This window comes from Salvelinus fontinalis, chromosome 17 (assembly GCF_029448725.1).
Source record: "Salvelinus fontinalis isolate EN_2023a chromosome 17, ASM2944872v1, whole genome shotgun sequence".
In the NCBI taxonomy this organism is placed as follows: domain Eukaryota; kingdom Metazoa; phylum Chordata; class Actinopteri; order Salmoniformes; family Salmonidae; genus Salvelinus; species Salvelinus fontinalis.
The window spans coordinates 11,142,980-11,167,930 of NC_074681.1; the positions used below are offsets into that span (position 1 = coordinate 11,142,980).

Consider the following 24,951-nt stretch of genomic DNA (forward strand, 5'->3'; position numbering starts at 1 on the left):
GTCTACCGTGTTTCCATCCAGGATTACAGGCTTGTTCCACTTACAAAGACCTTTCTAGACGTTCTCTCAGCGACAACATAGCTGAGGGGAAGCTACACGTCAAGTTTGTAAGGTAAGAACGGCACATCCCTGATTCAAAAGGGAAATTAATTTATAGTCACTCAGGATCTTGTTTTCCATTTATTACACGTTTCCAGGAAATTATAACTTCCTTGTAACTTTCCAGGAAATCCCCTAACCCTTATTGATAACTTCCTTGTAACTTTCCAGGAAATCCCCTAACCCTTAATGATAACTTCCTTGTAACTTTCCAGGAAATCCCCTAACCCTTAATGATAACTTCCTTGTAACTTTCCAGGAAATCACCTAACCCTTCATGATAACTTCCTTGTAATCAATTGACATGCCCTTTATTATTGTCAGAATACATCTGTGTCTTCAAATCCTTCACTGCTCTCTTCAGGATAGTTCTTTGCTCACCATAACCACTTCCTGATGGACTGTCTTATTTCTCACTCTACCTCACATTTGATTAGAAATACAAAAAAAAATGCAGTATAAAATGTAGAGGTTCAGGTTTGACACTCAATATAACCTAGTCCGTGGTGGAAATAAGTTATGGTGTGGTGTGTAGGATCAGGATCAGTAGGGACCATAAGCCTCTTTGGTACATTACATCTCCCCTGTCATATCACTAATCCTCCCAGATGGAGGGCTGATATCTCTGGACATGATGACAGATTCCTGTTCAATCCTATTAGCACTCTGCCTGCCCTACATTTACTCAACTGCTTTACAAGGTTAAAACAGATTATTAAACCAAGGATCCTCCTCAAAAAGACCACGACCTGAAGTAGGCCAACTTTAGCCTGGCTTCCGGATCAGTTTGTGCTGTCTTGCCAACTGTGCATGATAATTATTGGCATTATAATGATTATAGGAGTTGTCAAGACAGCCCAGAATAGATCTGGGACCCAGGCTAGGAATTATAATGACAGTAGGAGTTGTAAAGACAGCACAGAACAGATTTGGGACCCAGGCTAGGCATTATAATGACAGTAGGAGTTGTAAAGACAGCACAGAACAGATCTGGGACCCAGGCTAGGCATTATAATGACAGTAGGAGTTGTCAAGACAGCACAGAACAGATCTGGGACCCAGGCTAGGAATTATAATGACAGTAGGAGTTGTAAAGACAGCACAGAACAGATCTGGGACCCAGGCTAGGCATTATAATGACAGTAGGAGTTGTCAAGACAGCACAGAATAGATCTGGGACCCAGGCTAGGCATAATTTTTTTCACCTTTATTTAACCAGCTGGCTAGTTGAGAACAAGTTCTCATTTACAAATGCAACCTGGCCAAGATAAAGCAAAGCAGTTCGACACATACAACAACACAGAGTTACACATGGAGTAAAACAAACATACAGTCAATAATACAGTAGAAAAATAAGTCTATATACAATGTGAGTAAATGAGGTGAGATAAGGGAGGTAAAGGCAAAAAAAGGCCATGGAGGCGAAGTAAATACAATATAGCAAGTAAAACACTGGAATGGTAGATTTGTAGTGGAAGAATGTGCGAAGTAGAAATAGAAATAATGGGGTGCAAAGGAGCAACATAAATAAATAAATACAGTAGGGGAAGAGGTAGTTGTTTGGGCTAATTTATAGATGGGCTATGTACAGGTGCAGTGATCTGTGAGCTGCTCTGAGTGCTGGTGCTTAAAGCTAGTGAGGGAGATAAGTGTTTCCAGTTTCAGAGATTTTTGTAGTTCGTTCCAGCCATTGGCAGCAGAGAAATGAAAGGAGAGGCGGGCAGAGGCCAAATTATAATGACCGTATGAGTTTTAAAGACAGCACAGAATGGATCTGGGACCCAGGCTAGGCATTATAATGACCGTATGAGTTTTAAAGACAGCACAGAATGGATCTGGGACCCAGGCTAGGCATTATAATGACCGTATGAGTTTTAAAGACAGCACAGAACAGATCTGGGACCCAGGCTAGGCATTATAATGACCGTATGAGTTTTAAAGACAGCACAGAACAGATCTGGGACCCAGGCTAGGCTTGCTTAGCCACAGAAGGAATTATGGTTGATATATACTGTATGTTTCTTTTGAAATACAGCACATTCTTTTGAAATGAACTACTATGTTCTCATTCATTCATTTTCCAACCCAGTAGGCCTCTATCCAGAGCCTCACCCCATCAATTGAAATACAATTATATTTTCTTTCATGAAAAGTAGAGTAACCACATTTAACCACAATTTCTTTATTTCTCTCCCTCGTCTGATACACTTCTTTAAACCTGAAAACATCCAGAGTACAATGTTACACAGAGCGGATCTACTCATAGAAACCGTCTGCAGTCTGTGCTTCTTCAACTTTTAGTCAAGTACTGTACCTCCTCAAAGACTATACAGACTCATCAAGGCAATACAGACAGATCTGCTTTGTACATAACGTCTGCAGTCTGCGCATCATCAGTTTACTGTGTACCCCACCGCATCTCACTATACCAATACCGTACTTCACCAATCAAACCATGGGCTATCAGCTGCCCACGACCCATGCTCAAAACAACCCAGGACTGGTAGGCGTGGCCTGGAACCTCACACAGCTGAACTTTGAACCCCGCCAGCTCCTCCAGGCTTCCATGATTGGACAGGAGGCGGACGAGAAAGAGTATTTCATAAACTACGTCCCGCCTTCTCGCGACACCGTCGAGCTGCCTCGCCATGTTGTTTACATACTTATAGGAGTGGTGTTGGTGGTAGTCGCTACCTACGCCATAGTGGGTCACCTGATCAAGGACCTGATGCATGACCTAGCAGGTAACCTGGGACTCCTTCTATCTGCAACCATCTGAAGGGTTTACCACTTGGTGTTCTCCATTGTGGTGTCACCGTGTCATCGTCCTCATTCCCTACCATGTGACGTGAGTCATTGTTTGATCATCTGACTATCTTTCCCATCTTGGATGGCCACTGGTTCAGTGAGTCAACATGATGTTGACTGTTGATGTCATCTATGCCATGAAAATCTTTGTGTGTTCTGACCTTCCCTCCATTTTGCACCTGTTGTGGGTACAACGCTGCAGTGCATTTCCTGAGGTCATCTCTATAATCTCTTTCTCTCTGGCTGTCAGTTTGTCATCAAGCTCAAGAGTGTGTCTGTTGGTGGTCTGTTGGTGGCATTTCATAAACCACATAGAATATTATATAGGCTAAGTTCACAAAATGCTATATTTAAGCAATAAGGCCCGGGGGGTGTGGTATATGACTAATATACCACGGCTAAGGGCTGTTCTTACGTACAACCCAATGTGGAGTGCCTGGATACAGCGCTTAGCCGTGGTCTCATATCACGGCTTTCAGACATTCAGCATTCAGAGCTTGACCCACCAAGTTTATGATGTAAAATAACCTATTCTTATCCCCTCTCTGCCTCTCTCTCTCTCTCTCTCTCTCTCTCTCTCTGTCTCTCTCTCTCTCTGCCCCTCTCTCTCTCTCTCTCTTACTCACTCTCTGTCTCCCTCTCTGCCTCTCTCTCTGCCTCTCTCTCTCTCTCTCTCTCTCTCTCTCTCTCTCTCTCTCTCTCTCTCTCTCTCTCTCTCTCTCTCTCTCTCTCAGATTGGGTTCTTGGCCCAAAACCCTCTGATGTGGATGCTGAGGGAGGTATGGAGGAAGAAGAGGAGGAGCGAGGGATCCAATATGATGGAAGGATTAAGAAAGAGAAAGAGTGGATGGAGGAGAACGAGGTTGGGTTGCTGCCAGGGTTCTACCAGGTGGCAGGGAACTACCACCTACCTGCCCTGCCACTTCGCAGCATTATCACAGCTTTGCCAAGCGAGAGGATTATGTCCAATCAGAATGTGACCTTCGAGCGCCCTTTGACCTCTCATGTCAACTCCTTCTGAGTTCTGTAACCTCATTTGTTATGCCAATAGGAAATAACACCCTCATCTCTAGCCCTATGGAAAGTGTTTATATCTGAAAGGAGTTCAAGTTGGTGAAATGATCTGCTTGTAACTAACCAATACATTAAGATCTAGGCAGTAGAGTTCAATCTGGAATAGGGCAGTGTTTTTTGGCCTATAATCCAGGTTCAGTAACGAAGTCTATCCTTCATTTTTACCCCATAACAACTCCTCTGTTTGTTGCAAATGACATAGAGATAGATGCTTGAGCTACATAGGTACAACACATGTAGCTTCTATGAAATATAACTGTGATACATGTATGAATACATTCGTATGTTCTTGTATTGATGCTGATAGAAAGGTGGGCCATATTTATACTCATTGACAAGAGAAATGGGTAAAAAAATAAAGAGCTCATGGACGTGATGTATAGCAGCTATATTACTTCATGTGTAGATACACACACACACACACACACACACACACACACACACACACACACACACACACACACACACACACACACACACACACACACACACACACACACACACACACACACACACACACACACACACACACACACACACACACACACAGGTTCCAGGTTTATGTGTTAGCAACAGTGTTTTCCCATTACGTAATAACTTGTGTTACTGTAATGTGTTTTTGAAATAAACATGCTTTTACATTCCTGTTATGAAGTTGGTTGAGGATTTCTTCAGTAAAGAACTGACCGTTTGGATTGTGTTGTGTCATCTACTTATCCTTATCCTTCTTATCCATTACTAATGCCTGACAGGTGTAAAGGTTGGGTCATGGACGGGCCCGATTTAAAATGTAGAGGATTATATTAGTCACTTAGCATGAGACAGGAGAGGGGTTAAATTAGGAGTATGAGTTTTGTTACACAAGTTGAGATAGATTTATAGATCTTTATGCTGATAGATGTGTAACTTCTGCATTTGCTAAATGCAACATTTTGAGTTAGAATCCAGACGGTGACATCACACTAGTGTTGTGTACCTGTATGTGAATGAGTGACTAGGCGGCTATGAGTCGATGACTTGGTGGCTATGAGTCGATGACTCGGTGGCTATGAGTCGATAACTCGGTGGCTATGAGTCGATGACTCGGTGGCTATGAGTCGATGACTCGGTGGCTATGAGCCGATGACTCGGTGGCTATGAGCCGATGACTCGGTGGCTCAAACCGCCGAGTCACTCTTTCCCCAGGTGATAAACCCAGTTAAGAGCGGCCATCTGATATCACTAAGCTGGTCTCACCTGCATCCTTCCACCGGTCCGTTCACAAGCAGGACAGACAAATAACAGTTGAAAGTTTCTCCAAGACAACGCAAGTTTCAGCATACGACACATAGATAAAGACATGGTCTGCTGTAGATACTGAGGGTTTTTAACCTAATAAACTGAAGTAAAGATCCACCTCACTGTCACTGATCTGCTACCCGAAGAGCCTGAGTAGTAAGGACACACACAGCCAGTTCTGCTGGTATGTACTATACTGTAACACCCAAACCCTCTACAGGGCCAGTTCTGCTGGTATGTACTATACTGTAACACCCAAACCCTCTACACAGCCAGTTCTGCTGGTATGTACTATACTGTAACACCCAAACCCTCTACACAGCCAGTTCTGCTGGTATGTACTAAACTGTAACACCCAAACCCTCTACACAGCCAGTTCTGCTGGTATGTACTATACTGTAACACCCAAACCCTCTACACAGCCAGTTCTGCTGGTATGTACTATACTGTAACACCCAAACCCTCTACAGGGCCAGTTCTGCTGGTATGTACTATACTGTAACACCCAAACCCTCTACACAGCCAGTTCTGCTGGTATGTACTATACTGTAACACCCAAACCCTCTACACAGCCAGTTCTGCTGGTATGTACTATACTGTAACACCCAAACCCTCTACACAGCCAGTTCTGCTGGCATGTACTATACTGTAACACCCAAACCCTCTACAGGGCCAGTTCTGCTGGTATGTACTATACTGTAACACCCAAACCCTCTACACAGCCAGTTCTGCTGGTATGTACTATACTGTAACACCCAAACCCTCTACAGGGCCAGTTCTGCTGGTATGTACTATACTGTAACACCCAAACCCTCTACAGGGCCAGTTCTGCTGGTATGTACTATACTGTAACACCCAAACCTTCTACACAGCCAGTTCTGCTGGTATGTACTATACTGTAACACCCAAACCCTCTACAGGGACAGTTCTGCTGGTATGTACGATACTGTAACACCCAAACCCTCTACACAGCCAGTTCTGCTGGTATGTACTATACTGTAACACCCACACCCTCTACACAGCCAGTTCTGCTGGTATGTACTATACTTTAACACCCAAACCCTCTACACAGCCAGTTCTGCTGGTATGTACTATACTGTAACACCCAAACCCTCTACACAGCCAGTTTTGCTGGTATGTACTATACTGTAACACCCAAACCTTCTACAGGGCCAGTTCTGCTGGTATGTACGATACTGTAACACACAAACCCTCTACACAGCCAGTTCTGCTGGTATGTACTATACTGTAACACCCAATCCCTCTACACAGCCAGTTCTGCTGGTATGTACTATACTGTAACACCCAAACCCTCTACACAGCCAGTTCTGCTGGTATGTACTATACTGTAACACCCAAACCTTCTACAGGGCCAGTTCTGCTGGTATGTACTATACTGTAACACCCAAACACTCTACAGGCCCAGTTCTGCTGGTATGTACTATACTCTAACACCCAAACCCTCTACACAGCCAGTTCTGCTGGTATGTACTATACTGTAACACCCAAACCCTCTACAGGGCCAGTTCTGCTGGTATGTACTATACTGTAACACCCAAACCCTCTACACAGCCAGTTCTGCTGGTATGTACTATACTGTAACACCCAAACACTCTACAGGGCCAGTTCTGCTGGTATGTACTATACTGTAACACCCAAACCCTCTACAGAGCCAGTTCTGCTGGTATGTACTATACTGTAACACCCAAACCCTCTACAGGGCCAGTTCTGCTGGTATGTACTATACTGTAACACCCAAACCCTCTACAGGGCCAGTTCTGCTGGTATGTACTATACTGTAACACCCAAACCCTCTACACAGCCAGTTCTGCTGGTATGTACTATACTGTAACACCCAAACACTCTACAGGGCCAGTTCTGCTGGTATGTACTATACTGTAACACCCAAACCTTCTACAGGGCCAGTTCTGCTGGTATGTACTATACTGTAACACCCAAACACTCTACAGGCCCAGTTCTGCTGGTATGTACTATACTGTAACACCCAAACACTCTACAGGCCCAGTTCTGCTGGTATGTACTATACTGTAACACCCAAACCCTCTACACAGCCAGTTCTGCTGGTATGTACTATACTGTAACACCCAAACCCTCTACACAGCCAGTTCTGCTGGTATGTACTATACTGTAACACCCAAACCCTCTACACAGCCAGTTCTGCTGGTATGTACTATACTGTAACACCCAAACCCTCTACAGGGCCAGTTCTGCTGGTATGTACTATACTGTAACACCCAATCCCTCTACACAGCCAGTTCTGCTGGTATGTACTATACTGTAACACCCAAACCCTCTACACAGCCAGTTCTGCTGGTATGTACTATACTGTAACACCCAAACCCTCTACACAGCCAGTTCTGCTGGTATGTACTATACTGTAACACCCAAACCCTCTACAGGGCCAGTTCTGCTGGTATGTACTATACTGTAACACCCAAACCCTCTACACAGCCAGTTCTGCTGGTATGTACTATACTGTAACACCCAAACCCTCTACACAGCCAGTTCTGCTGGTATGTACTATACTGTAACACCCAAACCCTCTACACAGCCAGTTCTGCTGGTATGTACTATACTGTAACACCCAAACCCTCTACACAGCCAGTTCTGCTGGTATGTACTAAACTGTAACACCCAAACCCTCTACACAGCCAGTTCTGCTGGTATGTACTATACTGTAACACCCAAACCCTCTACACAGCCAGTTCTGCTGGTATGTACTATACTGTAACACCCAAACCCTCTACACAGCCAGTTCTGCTGGTATGTACTATACTGTAACACCCAAACCCTCTACACAGCCAGTTCTGCTGGTATGTACTATACTGTAACACCCAAACCCTCTACACAGCCAGTTCTGCTGGTATGTATTATACTGTAACACCCAAACCCTCTACACAGCCAGTTCTGCTGGTATGTACTATACTGTAACACCCAAACCCTCTACAGGGCCAGTTCTGCTGGTATGTACTATACTGTAACACCCAAACCCTCTACACAGCCAGTTCTGCTGGTATGTACTATACTGTAACACCCAAACACTCTACAGGCCCAGTTCTGCTGGTATGTACTATACTGTAACACCCAAAGCCTCTACACAGCCAGTTCTGCTGGTATGTACTATACTGTAACACCCACACCCTCTACACAGCCAGTTCTGCTGGTATGTACTATACTTTAACACCCAAACCCTCTACACAGCCAGTTCTGCTGGTATGTACTATACTGTAACACCCAAACCCTCTACACAGCCAGTTCTGCTGGTATGTACTATATTGTAACACCCAAACCTTCTACAGGGCCAGTTCTGCTGGTATGTACGATACTGTAACACCCAAACCCTCTACACAGCCAGTTCTGCTGGTATGTACTATACTGTAACACCCAAACCCTCTACACAGCCAGTTCTGCTGGTATGTACTATACTGTAACACCCAAACCCTCTACACAGCCAGTTCTGCTGGTATGTACTATACTGTAACACCCAAACCTTCTACAGGGCCAGTTCTGCTGGTATGTACTATACTGTAACACCCAAACACTCTACAGGGCCAGTTCTGTTGGTATGTACTATACTGTAACACCCAAACCCTCTACACAGCCAGTTCTGCTGGTATGTACTATACTGTAACACCCAAACCCTCGACACAGCCAGTTCTGCTGGTATGTACTATACTGTAACACCCAAACCCTCTACAGGGCCAGTTCTGCTGGTATGTACTATACTGTAACACCCAAACCCTCTACACAGCCAGTTCTGCTGGTATGTACTATACTGTAACACACAAACCCTCTACACAGCCAGTTCTGCTGGTATGTACTATACTGTAACACCCAAACCCTCTACACAGCCAGTTCTGCTGGTATGTACTATACTGTAACACCCAAACACTCTACAGGGCCAGTTCTGCTGGTATGTACTATACTGTAACACCCAAACCTTCTACACAGCCAGTTCTGCTGGTATGTACTATACTGTAACACCCAAACCCTCTACACAGCCAGTTCTGCTGGTATGTACTATACTGTAACACCCAAACCCTCTACACAGCCAGTTCTGCTGGTATGTACTATACTGTAACACCCAAACCCTCAACACAGCCAGTTCTGCTGGTATGTACTATACTGTAACACCCAAACCCTCTACACAGCCAGTTCTGCTGGTATGTACTATACTGTAACACCCAAACCCTCTACACAGCCAGTTCTGCTGGTATGTACTATACTGTAACACCCAAACCCTCTACACAGCCAGTTCTGCTGGTATGTACTATACTGTAACACCCAAACCCTCTACACAGCCAGTTCTGCTGGTATGTACTATCGTGTAACACCCAAACACTCTACAGGCCCAGTTCTGCTGGTATGTACTGTACTGTAACACCCAAAGCCTCTACACAGCCAGTTCTGCTGGTATGTACTATACTGTAACACCCAAACACTCTACACATGCCAGTTCTGCTGGTATGTACTATCGTGTAACACCCAAACACTCTACAGGCCCAGTTCTGCTGGTATGTACTATACTGTAACACCCAAAGCCTCTACACAGCCAGTTCTGCTGGTATGTACTATACTGTAACACCCAAACACTCTACAGGCCCAGTTCTGCTGGTATGTACTATACTGTAACACCCAAAGCCTCTACACAGCCAGTTCTGCTGGTATGTACTATACTGTAACACCCAAACCCTCTACACAGCCAGTTCTGCAGGTATGTACTATACTGTAACACCCAAACCCTCTACACAGCCAGTTCTGCTGGTATGTACTATACTGTAACACCCAAACCCTCTACACAGCCAGTTCTGCTGGTATGTACTATACTGTAACACCCAAACCCTCTACACAGCCAGTTCTGCTGGTATGTACTATACTGTAATACCCAAACCTTCTACAGGGCCAGTTCTGTTGGTATGTACTATACTGTAACACCCAAACATTCTACAGGGCCAGTTCTGCTGGTATGTACTATTCTGTAACACCCAAACACTCTACAGGCCCAGTTCTGCTGGTATGTACTATACTGTAACACCCAAACCCTCTACACAGCCAGTTCTGCTGGTATGTACTATACTGTAACACCCAAACCCTCTACACAGCCAGTTCTGCTGGTATGTACTATACTGTAACACCCAAACCCTCTACAGGGCCAGTTCTGCTGGTATGTACTATACTGTAACACCCAAACCCTCTACACAGCCAGTTCTGCTGGTATGTACTATACTGTAACACCCAAACCCTCTACACAGCCAGTTCTGCTGGTATGTACTATACTGTAACACCCAAACCCTCTACAGGGCCAGTTCTGCTGGTATGTACTATACTGTAACACCCAAACCCTCTACACAGCCAGTTCTGCTGGTATGTACTATACTGTAACACCCAAACCCTCTACACAGCCAGTTCTGCTGGTATGTACTATACTGTAACACCCAAACCCTCTACACAGCCAGTTCTGCTGGTATGTACTATACTGTAACACCCAAACCCTCTACACAGCCAGTTCTGCTGGTATGTACTAAACTGTAACACCCAAACCCTCTACACAGCCAGTTCTGCTGGTATGTACTATACTGTAACACCCAAACCCTCTACACAGCCAGTTCTGCTGGTATGTACTATACTGTAACACCCAAACCCTCTACAGGGCCAGTTCTGCTGGTATGTACTATACTGTAACACCCAAACCCTCTACACAGCCAGTTCTGCTGGTATGTACTATACTGTAACACCCAAACCCTCTACAGGGCCAGTTCTGCTGGTATGTACTATACTGTAACACCCAAACCCTCTACACAGCCAGTTCTGCTGGTATGTACTATACTGTAACACCCAAACCCTCTACACAGCCCGTTCTGCTGGTATGTACTATACTGTAACACCCAAACACTCTACAGGGCCTTGCTATTCCATCATGGAAATCAACTAGGGTTTTACAAATATGCCTCTTTCTGTGAGACAGATATTTAGTTGCTGACACAGTCAACCACAATGTCATGCCCTGTCCTTCCCCAAATGTATACGTTAGATTCTTCAATAATCAATGGTTACATATCATTCATTTATAAGTGCAAAAATGGATGTAGTTACTTCTGATTGCCCTTTAACGTATGCTAATGTTGTTAGTCTATTGATCTTGTGCATGAGGCAAAGGTGAATCCTCTTCTTGTTTCATTGGACATTGTAAAAACACCTTAATAACCCTGTAATTGACTATGTCTTTTTGTAATCCTGTTTCTATGATCTGTTTCCACTATCATGTAGTCGGGCCGCTTTGTATAAAGGCGTCTGCTAAATGGCATATAGTATTAAAGTCTCCTTTGACAACTAGCTGCCCAGTGTAGTAACCATTCCTTTCCAATAGATGGCAGCCAAAACTATTTGAAGTCACTACTCCAACAACAGGGACATGGGGTTAGTGTGCATTGAAAGTAGTTTCATCTTCAAAGCAAGTTTGTCTGGTTATGCTCGAACCTGTTGTTATATTGGACAAGCTAACTGATACTATTTTTACATAAGGCACAGGCATTAGGCCTATGTCTTGAAACATGTGTTTTTACAGCAGGCTAGATTTACTAAATGAACTGTTTTTATTCCAACTCAAACCCTATGTAGATGCCACTTGCTTCTGGGTATGCTGCCTTATGGAAGAGAGACACGTAGGGTTGACATGCTGTACACCTCGTCCAATTCTCCCTTGCGCCCATAGGGTGAACTGGCGATAAGCTGCCAGCCTGTATGCTCTGCAAACAAACTCATAAGAAAAGTTAGTCTGATACCAAAACTAAATCACAATGTATTTATAATGAGCATGCCCCATTATTAGTTAGAATGACATTTCATAAACCATGATGCTGTCTGCGATTCCAACTCCCGTTTGCCTAATAAAAAGGTGAATGCGTTACCATCACACCAAACAGCGCGTGCGATAAACACCGTTATAGGTTACTTCTTATATATATTGAGCACCTACCCACTACTGAGGTTAGCTTTAAACAATTTATAATCAAGCAAAATGCAAGCAATTATTTGACTGGCATATCGGCTGTTGACTGGTCAAGTAACCTCTTCTGCAAGGAAGTCCTTCATAAGGATTAGTGACACGTCCAATATATCGTCAGAGGAAATGGAGGACTCTGGGAGAAAGAGAGTGCGCTTGTTTGAAATGGAAAAGTGTTACAGTAGCTACTGATAAAGAAGAATATCAAGAGGAAGCAGCTGCTTTACAAGTGAGATGCACTGTTGAGCGCAACATCCAGAGGATTTCGTGCTGATTGTGCAGCGGTTGTGACAGACGGTTAAATGGCGTCCCTTGATGAGGCAAGAACAAGATGTATGTCAGGAGAAATGCAGTATTATCATGAGAGTTATACTTGGAATAGCGAGGAGAATGGAGGGGAAAAGAGAGGCAGAGGAGGTCTAAGAGAGAGATAGGGAGGAAGAAGGTGAGCTTGAGTCGGTTCAAAATGGATGGAAAAAAGGAGATGGTTTGTTTAAGCAGAATGGTAGAAAGTGTAAGCAGAGTGAGTTGAAGACAAGAGGAGAAATTGAAGTGAATGAGGGAGGTGGTAGGTTTGGTGAAGTTCTCGGCGCCCGATGCTTTTACAGAGTCAGGATAATGATGAGTCTGTGACATTAGGAGTGAAGTTTTTTGGAAAAAGTGGACCCTTGCCTTTAGCTGATCCCTTTGAGGTTTCAGGGTGGGTTCCAGGCTGCAGCTGCACGGATCAGAGCCTTACAAGCATGCCGCTGAAACGCCAACCCAACACACTTCCTAAGGAGGGCTGGTTCCGACAGAGATAAACTGTGAACGGCATTCACACATAGATACATTCACGATTTCTTACTCTAAACGGGCGGCGGTTCTTGTGCAAAGTATATGATTACTGTGAGAATAGTTTCTAAAATGTGTCAACGATAAGTGTTTATTTTCCTCTCTCTCCCCCCCTCTTCATTTTCTGTGTAACAAGAAATGTTGTGTTACACAGAACATTACATATGTTGTGTCAGTCCGCTAGGAACCTTTTTCTCATGTATTAAGTGTGTATGTTTAATCTGTGTTATTATTTATTTAGCTAGTAAATAAATAATTGAACTAAATTGTGTAGTACTGAATCATAAGTAAGGCTGGGGTCTTTGCAGATCCAAGAAGGTTACGACTGTTCAGAATGATGATATAATAAGAGGTTATCATTTAATGCGTTGACTGTTTTATGGATGTGATAGGTAAAGACCTTTATAGTTTAATTTGGGACATGGTAACTCTTTAAACAACTGCTCTCGTGGTGCCCCAAATTCCTAATGAGTTAATTGTTACATAATTAATTTAATCGGGTAACAATTAAACATAGTTAGTTGATTCTATAAATAACAGTCATCAGATTAATGCAGTAAAGTCACGACAGTGATGTTAGGATATATAAGTTATCCTGTATGAGTTTTTGTGCAGACTACATTACGTTGCTGCGAGTGTCAAGCTTTTGGGCATGTGGCAGCAGTGTGTAGGAGGAAGGTTCCTAGGTGTGATAAGTGTGCAGAAGGGCATGAGACAAAGGAATGTGTAGCATTGGGGAAAGTCGTGGTATGTGTTACCTGTAGGGGTGCCCACAGGGTTAGGGTTCAGAAATTTCCCGTGCGAGAGAGGCATGTGACGTTTCCAGGGTTAGAGTAGTGCAGAAATTGTCATATGCTGATGCAGTGAAGAAAGTAGAGGAAGATGGGTAAAGCGGGAGGGATACTGAGAGGAGTGTTGTGAGCAGTAGATCTGTGCCAGTACAGAGGGATAAATCAACAAGTGATATTTGTTTCAGTAAGATTGGATTTTTGGCATTTACAGCAATAGTTATCAACTGTACTGCAGGGATGGAACGTACGTTGCAGAAAATAGGGGTTGTGGTGGCAGCTGCAGAGAGGTATTTGGGTGTGCGAGACTTGACATCAGAAGAGTTGCAGGGTGTGTTAAGTTAAGTGGTGGTGTCTAATCCTTTCAGGCTGTTGACCTGAGGTATGACTAAGTGATTTAAAAAGTGGAGTATAGTATTTATGATGTTTTTTTGTGACTGTAGTGTTAGATGGTAGGGTATTTGTTGTATTTATTTTTGTTGTTGCACATATTTTTTTGTTTGTTGATGCAAAGTATAAGGGAGTAATACTCCAGTCTAGTAGGTGGCGGTAATGCAACATTTATTGGATGCCAACCGCCGTTAAACCTCATCGAAGAAGAAGAAACAATACATTGGCATCCAGACAGACTGACAGGAACTCTGACTGGATGTAATACATCACCATCCAGACAGACTGACAGGAACCTCTGGATGTAATACATCACCATCCAGACAGACTGACAGGAACCTCTGGATGTAATACATCACCATCCAGACAGACTGACAGGAACCTCTGGATGTAATACATCACCATCCAGACAGACTGACAGGAACCTCTGACCTGGATGTAATACATCACCATCCAGACAGACTGACAGGAACCTCTGGATGTAATACATCACCATCCAGACAGACTGACAGGAACCTCTGGATGTAATACATCACCATCCAGACAGAATGACAGGAACCTCTGACCTGGATGTAATACATCACCATCCAGACAGACTGACAGGAACCTCTGGATGTAATACATCACCATCCAGACAGACTGACAGGAACTCTGACTGGATGTAATACATCACCATCCAGACAGACTGACAGGAACCTCTGGATGTAATACATCACCATCCAGACAGACTGACAGGAACCTCTGGATGTAATACATCACCATCCAGACAGACGACTGACAGGAACCTCTGGATGTAATACATCACCATCCAGACAGACTGACAGGAACCTCTGACCTGGATGTAATACATCACCATCCAGACAGACTGACAGGAACCTCTGACTGGATGCAATACATCACCATCCAGACAGACTGACAGGAACCTCTGACCTGGATGTAATACATCACCATCCAGACAGACTGACAGGAACCTCTGACCTGGATGTAATACATCACCATCCAGACAGACTGACAGGAACCTCTGGATGTAATACATCACCATCCAGACAGACTGACAGGAACCTCTGATTGGATGTAATACATCACCATCCAGACAGACTGACAGGAACCTCTGACCTGGATGTAATACATCACCATCCAGACAGACTGACAGGAACCTCTGGATGTAATACATCACCATCCAGACAGACTGACAGGAACTCTGACTGGATGTAATACATCACCATCCAGACAGACTGACAGGAACCTCTGACCTGGATGTAATACATCACCATCCAGACAGACTGACAGGAACCTCTGGATGTAATACATCACCATCCAGACAGACTGACAGGAACTCTGACTGGATGTAATACATCACCATCCGCTGGGATTTTGTGCTGTATCGCCACCATCTCTCTACAACACACACACTCCTACTCTAGCCATTATCTGGCAGCATCCCCACTCACACCAGTTTGTGTTTGCCTACGCCGACCCTCTAGCTGAGGTGTTTCAGGCGGCATGTCTGTGTTACTGCTTCGAGAACAAACTCTTTGATCTGGAGCAACGATCAGCTCAAACTAGTTTTACTGGCTCCCTAACTAACGTTATTTCATCCTCTGTTAAAAACTTGGTAAATTCAGCCATTTTTGGGAGTTCCAAAATGTTCTCTCCTGCCAGTGACGCAACAATGCCAATAAGGTGATTTACAGTTACAGTTAGCTGGCGTTCTAAATCCTAGTGTTTCCATTTTCTTTTACGGATCTCATCCACGACCTGGCAGGTACGCTATCGTGTTATTACATCTTGCAGGCATGTTACTATCATGTTATGACATAGACCTGAGCCACAACCTGGCAGGTATGTTAATATCATGTTATAACAAAACTGTCTGAGAGCAAATATACCTGTCCATATTGTTACACCTGTCCATCTATTCAATTACTGTACACGCTACTACCTCACCTCCCCTGATCCATCTCACTGTGTTTACCTGCAACACCCACCACCTCCCATGATCCACCTCACTGTGTTTACCTGCAACACCCACCACCTCCCCTGATCCATCTCACTGTGTTTACCTGCAACACCCACCACCTCCCATGATCCACCTCACTGTGTTTACCTGCAACACCCATCATCTCCCCTGATCCACCTCACTGTGTTTACCTGCAACACCCATCACCTCCCATGATCCACCTCACTGTGTTTACCTGCAACACACATCACCTCCCCTGATCCACCTCACTGTGTTTACCTGCAACACCCATCACCTCCCATGATCCACCTCACTGTGTTTACCTGCAACACCCATCACCTCCCATGATTCACCTCACTGTGTTTACCTGCAACACCCATCATCTCCCCTGATCCACCTCACTGTGTTTACCTGCAACACCCACCACCTCCCATGATGCATCTCACTGTGTTAACCTGCAACACCCATCACCTCCCCTGATCCACCTCACTGTGTTTACCTGCAACACCCATCACCTCCCCTGATCCACCTCACTGTGTTTACCTGCAACACCCATCACCTCCCATGATCCATCTCACTGTGTTAACCTGCAACACCCACCACCTCCCATGATTCATCTCACTGTGTTAACCTGCAACACCCATCACCTCCCCTGATCCACCTCACTGTGTTTACCTGCAACACCAATCACCTCCCCTGATCCACCTCACTGTGTTTACCTGCAACACCCACCCCCTCCCATGATTCATCTCACTGTGTTTACCTGCAACACCCATCACCTCCCCTGATCCACCTCACTGTGTTTACCTGCAACACCCACCACCTCCCATGATGCATCTCATTGTGTTAACCTGCAACACTCATCACCTCTCCTGATCCACCTCACTGTGTTAACCTGCAACACCCATCACCTCCCCTGATCCACCTCACTGTGTTTACCTGCAACACCCATCACCTCCCCTGATCCACCTCACCGAGCTTACCTGTAACACTCATCACTTCCTACCTCGCTGGGCTTACCTGAAACACCTGTCAATGTTTTAACACCTGGCCCGTGGCTCTCACTCCCCTCCCCTCCCTCTTTCTACCTCCCTATCCCACTCCCCCTCTCCCCCTCCAGACATCCTGTTTGTGGAGCAGCCGGATGAGGGGAAGGTGAACCTGTTTGTGGCCAAGGATAGGTTCATGGCTGACTGGGTTCCTGACACCACGCCAAAGCTGGAGGAGATGAGCAGGGTAGAGAGCATCAAGTTGCAGGTCATGGTGAGGAAACAATGCGCCCCAGCCATCTGGGTCATTTCTGATGGTAACCTTATTGAGCTAAGCCCACCCCATACCGGACCCTGCGTGGCCTTAACGAAGAGCACTTCAATCCAGAGAGAAGTGGAAACCACACAGGAGTGGTCCTAGAAATGTAAATACTAAAGAGGAACCAGAGAAAACATGAGGGAACAAGCTTAGGCAGAAGACCTTGAACAGAGGTGATCAACTTTGTTTTAGCTGTGTCTCTTAGCAACTAAAAAGTACTATCACGTTTCCTTTTGACACAGCTTATAAACAAAACTATATTTATAGCCTAAAACCGCTTTGCGATTAACCTGGATGAACCACAGATACAGTGGCTTGCGAATGTACTCACCCTCCTTGACATTTTGCCTTATAACCTGGAATTAAAATATATTTTTTGCGGGTTTGTGTCAGTTGATTTACACAACATGCCTGCCACTTTGAAGATGTAATTTCGTTTTTTGTGAAGCAAACAAGAAATAAGACCAAAAAAATTGAGTGTGCATAACTATTTTATTTCAACTGAACACTTCATACAAAAATAACAAAGAGAATAAACGAAAACCGAAACAGTCCTGTCAGGTGCAGAAACACAAAACAGAAAATAACTACCCACAAAGCATCGGTGGGGAAAAGCTACCTAAGTATGGTTCTCAATCAGAGACAATGATAGACAGCTGCCTCTGATTGAGAACCACACCCGGCCAAACACAAAGAAATACAAAACATAGAAAATTAACATAGAATGCTCACCCAAATCACACCCTGACCAAACCAAAATAGAGACATAAAAAGCTCTCTACGGTCAGGGCGTGACAGCTGTCTACTAGTCGCAAAAACAATGATTGATAGGCAGCTTAAACTTCTTCAATTCAACCATTATTGGGGTAAAATACACATATTCATTTGTGAACAGCCATCCATAACAACCACAATCCATCCGCAAGGCGCAAAAAGCTAAATGAGAGAGCAACAGTGTGATTAAATTATTGTGCTATGCGGATGTTAATGATAACCGTAGGCTACACCACTGCTGTCGATTTACCTCCAAGTGTTTATTCACATTGGATGGTATAATTATTGGATGTTGTGAGAAGACATAGCTTGGACTATAACCTACAAAAGCATATTACTGCTCTTTTCCAGATATCCATCAAACACATTTGGTGTGTCATCATAGTGGTCTCTGACTTGTGGACAGACTCGCTCAGGCAGAACAAATTTAAACTTGCGCGTTTTTCCCCCGCAAACATCCTTTCTGAACTTAAAAGTAGCCTAATCCTTGAAGTAACCATCTAGTTTTTCAAAAGTATCTGTAATCTGATTACAATATTTTTTTGCTGATAAAGTAAGAGATCGCAGTTACAGTTTTTAATTTTTTTTAATCAGTTATATGTAACTTACTCCCCAACCCTGCATATCAAAGTTACAATAGAGTGTTGAGGAGGAGGATCTCCGTTATCGTCATTGGCGCGAGTTTTCTTATGTCAATTAATTTGTGATATTCTTGGATTACTCATTATACTAATATAATGAGTCTGATGTAATCAACAAATACGATAGTCAGTTTAAAAAAGGTTAAGGGTACAAGACTGTGTACATATCTGGCTGTGTTGGCAAAATCACTACATATCCCATTGTCACAATTCCAAGCCCAGTCAGAAACGTCTAGCTAACCTTACACCTATGATGCCGGTGGATCTCAACTGAGGAAAAAAAACTTTGAAATGATATCCTTCGCCTCCGTTGTGGTTATTCAACAAAACAATAAATCCTTTTCAAGTGTCTTTCGAGAGAATTTCTTAGTTACATGACTCTAAGCAGTTTTGAAGTTGAGAGTGCAGTATTTATGAAGTATAGCAATGAGAATGAAAAGTAGCATAGATCAGCTCGTTTAGCCAGGGTAAAGTCACCTTGTCCGAGAGACAATTACACCGTCACGTCAGGGTAAGCCTACAGGAAACACAGCCCTTTTTTTAAGTGTGGACAAGTATGGAAAAATGAATGGTGGAAAAACGATTGAAACCATTTCCCTGTTTGATGGCTAGGTTTTATGGGTATTATGACTCATATTGTGATACTATATACAGTAGCCCAAAATAGGTTGAAGGTAAAACAGTCATTACAAAGCTTATAGGGACATCTAGTGCCTCTTAGGGAAATTACAACTCATTGACACACACACACACACACACACACACACACACACACACACACACACACACACACACACACACACACACACACACACACACACACACACACACACACACACACACATTACATTCTGTAGGACGTGACCATACATATTACTATGTACCTCAATATCATTTCATGCACACAGTAACACATGTTGGCTATTATGTATTACACACATACATCATTCACATTATTTCAATAACAAAACAGTAAAATTATCACAATACACATTTCTGTAAATTCCATAATAAACATACTGGACGGATTTGAGATGCCGCTTATCTTCTGTATCCTATTTTACCAGAGCTACATTCACTTTTCAATTTTGAAGTAAGACATTTGGTCTTAACCTTTTTAGAAATTAGGCTAAAGTGCAAAATCACATAAATATGGCCTTGTAGTAGACTGTATTCACCCATTAAAAAATATGTGTTCTGATAATTCAGAATTTAGACATTCTATCTAAAACATCACCCTTAGAAACATTCGAGGCAACCGTGCGACTATAGTTGAGCTGGAGGAAGGGTGTGTGAAGGCGGAGGGGCTGAGGGCGGAGGGGCTGAGGGCGGTGTGTATGACAATACCCCACCGCATCGGTGGCACATTTCAAGGCGCGCATCATCTCGAGGTCCAACCTCTTCCAAACGCAGTAATGATTGGGAAACTGACCACCGACAATTTCCCTTTTTATCGGAACCTTTAAATGGACTGATGGCAGCCTTGGCAAAAGGATATAAAAAAAACGGGTTACCACGCAAGGTGACCCTTTAACTGACGGAATATATGGATTGGACCTCATCGCCAGGACAGACCTGGGGCGCGTCTGAAAGGTAAAACACATTGTTCTAGAATGCAGGCTTGAATGATTGAATAGTGGAATGATTGAATAGTGGAATGATTGAATAGTGGAATATTATTGTTGGCTGGGTTTTGGAATAAAGGTTTAATTTTCGAGGTGGTGATTTCACAATTGCAGTGATTATTGAGGGTGAAATCGAAAATATTTACTGGAATTGTGTTCTCCACAATAATTGATGCGCGCGCTTGACATATAATTAAGTCCTTGCTCTTAACACATGCTCAGCCTAATTATTAGGTGTTGACAGCTGATTTGCGTCATGTCCTCAAAATTCACAAACCGACACATTCTGGCCTATATATTGGCATCCTTATAACATGCACATACCTATTGATATTGTCTTTTGTATAAAGAAGAACACCATGTCATAAACTATGGCGTCCTCTAACTATAGCCTATGTCAATTAGGTCATTAATGACATCTTATGGTTTATTTGGCTAGCTAAAGAGGATTGGGGCGGTTTCTATACATTTACTTATCAATACATGGTTTGCTGTTGTACAGATGGCTATGCCAATAGGGGGGTTAGAACGGCCTGCTAGTCACGTGACAACCCGATGTGCGCAATGTGTCACATTTGGATACTACAGCATCCTTTTGATAGTTTCTGCCAATCTGGACCTGAGGTTTTGATGATAGGCAGCCCAATAAATTCACAAGACGAGAGAGACACAATCAGTGGCAACTGCTGAGCCAATTAGACCCGTATGTTATCTTCAAGGAGGTGTGGAAGAAACAGTGGCATGGCTACTGTGATGTATTGTAGCCTAATTGTCCGGTTATTTAGAGCGCATGCACACAGCCCTGAACATCACAGTTGTTCCTCATTTGGCGAGTCATGGGAGAATCAAGGTGGGCGGTTTTATTATTTAAAATTCGTTTAGAATTTGTAACCCCTATGCTAACCAAAATATGGGTCTAAGCAGGGCCTGCACCAAGCATAAGCGACATACGTAGTCTCTTAGGGCCCCCTTCCTAATAGTAGAATATACAAGGTTCAATTTCGAAATTTGGTTGCGCATGGGTGGTTTTTCTCTTGTTATGTCAGTCACTGATTAGCCATATCAACTTTTTAGATTTGTAAGTTAGTTTAGCCAGCTATCTAAACTTGTATTAATCATGGACAAATACCGACCGGGCACGAAGGGCATGTGCCCAGGGACCATGACCTCCAGGGGGCCCCCGTTGATTTAGGTAGTCACTCTCACTCAGATATCATTAACATGGCATAAGTCTTTGCAAAATTTGTAGACTTGCAGGGAATTAGCTGTAAAACTGCAAAAAATGTCTCTGCCCGATGGCAAAAGTAGTAGAATTGCATGACATGTGTTATAAAGTTGCTAAACTTCTCTACTCCCCATGGCATAATGTGTATGTTCTCTACTTCCCATGGCATAATGTGTATGTTCTCTACTCCCCATGGCATAATGTGTATGTTCTCTACTCCCCATAGCATAATGTGTATGTTCTATACTCCCCATGGCATAATGTGTATGTTCTCTACTCCCCATGGCATAATGTGTATGTTCTCTACTCCCCATGGCATAATGTGTATGTTCTCTACTCCCCATGGCATAATGTGTATGTTCTCTACTCCCCATGGCATAATGTGTATGTTCTCTACTCCCCATGGCATAATGTGTATGTTCTCTACTCCCCATGGCATAATGTGTATGTTCTCTACTCCCCATGGCATAATGTGTATGTTCTCTACTCCCCATGGTAAAATGTGTAGAATTTCAGGAATTTCACTTTAAAACAAAAACATTTCCCTCCACCATCAACTAAAATAATTTACCCTCAAGGTGGGGGGGCCCCCAAACAAAATGCTAGGGCTGGCCCTGGGTCTGAAAGGGGCCAGACTGTTTTGTTTATATCTCACCAGTAGGGCCAGTGGACTTTCATCTCCCCAGTCTGCAATCAGCAGCTCAGCTGTCCAAACACAACAAGGTCATGTTCTGAACCAGCAACTGATGGAGGCCTCTATGTGATCCTAGAACTGTGGCATGTGTGGCAGTTATCTCTACTTTAGTCAACTTGTTATTGTACTGCCTGTTAGGTAAGTCAACAATGCAATGTTATGGTATTAATAGCAGAAATACTAGTGTACTGCTACAAAGCTGATTTTCCTTTCCTCTGTAAGGGTGAGTCCCTCTTGGCTTTAGGTAATAAGGAAGGCTATCCCTCATTTAGAAGTTAGCAGCTTTATCAGAAACCCAGTGGGGGTTCTGTGTGTGTTTGTGTGTGTGCGCGTGTGTCTTTTGTCTTTAATTAGTTCACACTCTTATCTTTATTGAGGTTTACAGCCACTGATATCACCACCCACTGGGTTTGTGTGTGTGTGTGTGTGTGTGTGTGTGTGTGTGTGTGTGTGTGTGTGTGTGTGTGTGTGTGTGTGTGTGTGTGTGTGTGTGTGTGTGTGTGTGTGTGTGTGTGTGTGTGTGTGTGTGTGTGTGTGTGTGTGTGTGTGTGTTGTAAACTCACCGAACTCACCGTGTATGGAGGGGCGGTCTGGCCATCTGGCATTTTGGGCAAATGGCAGATGGGATGGTCCAATGGGCTGGGCCAATGGCAGATGGGCCTGTCAAACTTTTTTTTTGTGCAATGTTATAATTATCTGCTCCCGAGTGGCGAAGCGGTCTAAGGCACTGCATCTCAGTGCTAGAGGTGTCACTACAGACCCTGGTTCGATTCCAGGCTGTTTCACAACTGGCTGTGATTGGGAGTGCCATAGGGAGGCGCACAATTGGCCCAGCGTCGTCTGGGTTTGGCCGGGGTAGGCAGTCATTGTAAATAAGAATTTGTTCTTAACTGACTTGCCTAGTTAAATACAGGTTAAATAAAGGGAGGGGGGTTAACACTGAAAAGCAGCAGCTGTGTGATGTTAGTTTTGGGGGAGTAGCTGGATGTAGCAGAGAGTTGTGAAATCTCATGATTGGATTGAACTCAGATATCATTAACATGGCATAAGTCTTTGCAAAATTGGTAGAATTGCATGAAATGTGTTATAAAATTGCTAAACTTCTCTCCACCCCATGGCATAATGTCTATGTTCTCTACCGTGTGGCTGCCACCCTGACCTCTATCTTCCTTTACCCTTCCTCAGCTTGAATATCTCCCCCTCTCCCATAGAGGTGTAAATGGGGTACTGCTTAAATAAACAGGGGCCTTTTGTGCCTGTGGCTATTCCTATGTTCCGTTTGAGAATGCATCAGGTACAGTGTGATGCCCAAAATGGTCCCACTATATCTGTAAGGCAATATTGACCACAGAGAGACTCAAATATCTTTCTCTGTGTGTGTGTGTGTGTGTGTGTGTGTGTGTGTGTGTGTGTGTGTGTGTGTGTGTGTGTGTGTGTGTGTGTGTGTGTGTGTGTGTGTGTGTGTGTGTGTGTGTGTGTGTGTGTGTGGGTGTGTGTGTGTGTGTGTGTGTGTGTGTGTCTGTGTCTGTGTCTGTGTGTGTGTGTGTGTGTGTGTGTGTACATACTCACCGTGTCCCTCTGTGGGTTTTAGGGACAGTGCTGTGAAAGAGGAGTCCTCAGCCAGGAGCACAGGTCACATGACAGGTAAGGCCATTTTATTTCCAAAAGCTTAGACTTCCTGGTTTCTGATTGTCCAAAAAGTTTGACCCCATTGCCGGGTAAAGTAGTGAGTAAGTGATGCACACTTCATATAACAAAACAAAGCACATGGAGCTTTATATCTGAGGGTTTGAAACTTCCTCACTCGCACCAACGTCACCAAATTGCTCACCCTGCTACTTCATGGAATATATCATGGAATATAAGGGCAGGGCAGTGTTGGGAGGAAACATAATATGACATTTCAAATGTCTTTATTCTTTTGGAACTTCTGTTAGTGTAATGTTTACTCTTAATTTTTATTGTAAATTTCACTTTTGTTTATTATCTACTTCACTTGCTTTGGCAATGTTAACATATGTTTCCCATGCAAATAAAGCCCTTGAATGTAATTTATTTTTATTTAATTGATATTCTGAGACGGTTCAGAATTCATTCGGGGCCATCACACTGCACTGTAATAACACTTTACGCCTCTATGTAATTATTACCGTAATTACCATGAAATAAAAAATGTTTAAAAGATTTGTATGTTCTCCCCCTTCAGATGTATGTAGTGATGAAACTGAAAACTCACCTTCTCTCCAACCTCACACCCTGAGAGAGTTTGAACAGGTGAGCTCTCCTCTCTGATTTAATGATCCAAACTTTGTAGCCTCATTATATTAACTCATTGTCTCCATCTTGTGGGTCCATAATGTACTGTAATGAAGCAGACTGAAGACCAGTCTGTGAGGGGTGATTCAGTCTGGATGTTACAGTAAATGATT

General features: G+C 43.6%; 1 protein-coding gene across 1 annotated transcript in view; it reads left to right on the plus strand.

Annotated features, from left to right (window-relative positions):
* Positions 1–20,275: 20,275 nt before the first annotated feature.
* Positions 20,276–24,951, plus strand: part of LOC129813685 (myomegalin-like) — a 114,947-nt gene continuing 110,271 nt past the window's right edge. The window contains exons 1-3 of the mRNA XM_055866097.1: positions 20,276–20,571; positions 24,114–24,166; positions 24,729–24,796. Coding sequence (XP_055722072.1) covers positions 20,525–20,571; positions 24,114–24,166; positions 24,729–24,796 — 168 coding nt within the window. The 5' untranslated portion in view covers positions 20,276–20,524. The remainder of the gene's footprint in view (positions 20,572–24,113; positions 24,167–24,728; positions 24,797–24,951) is intronic.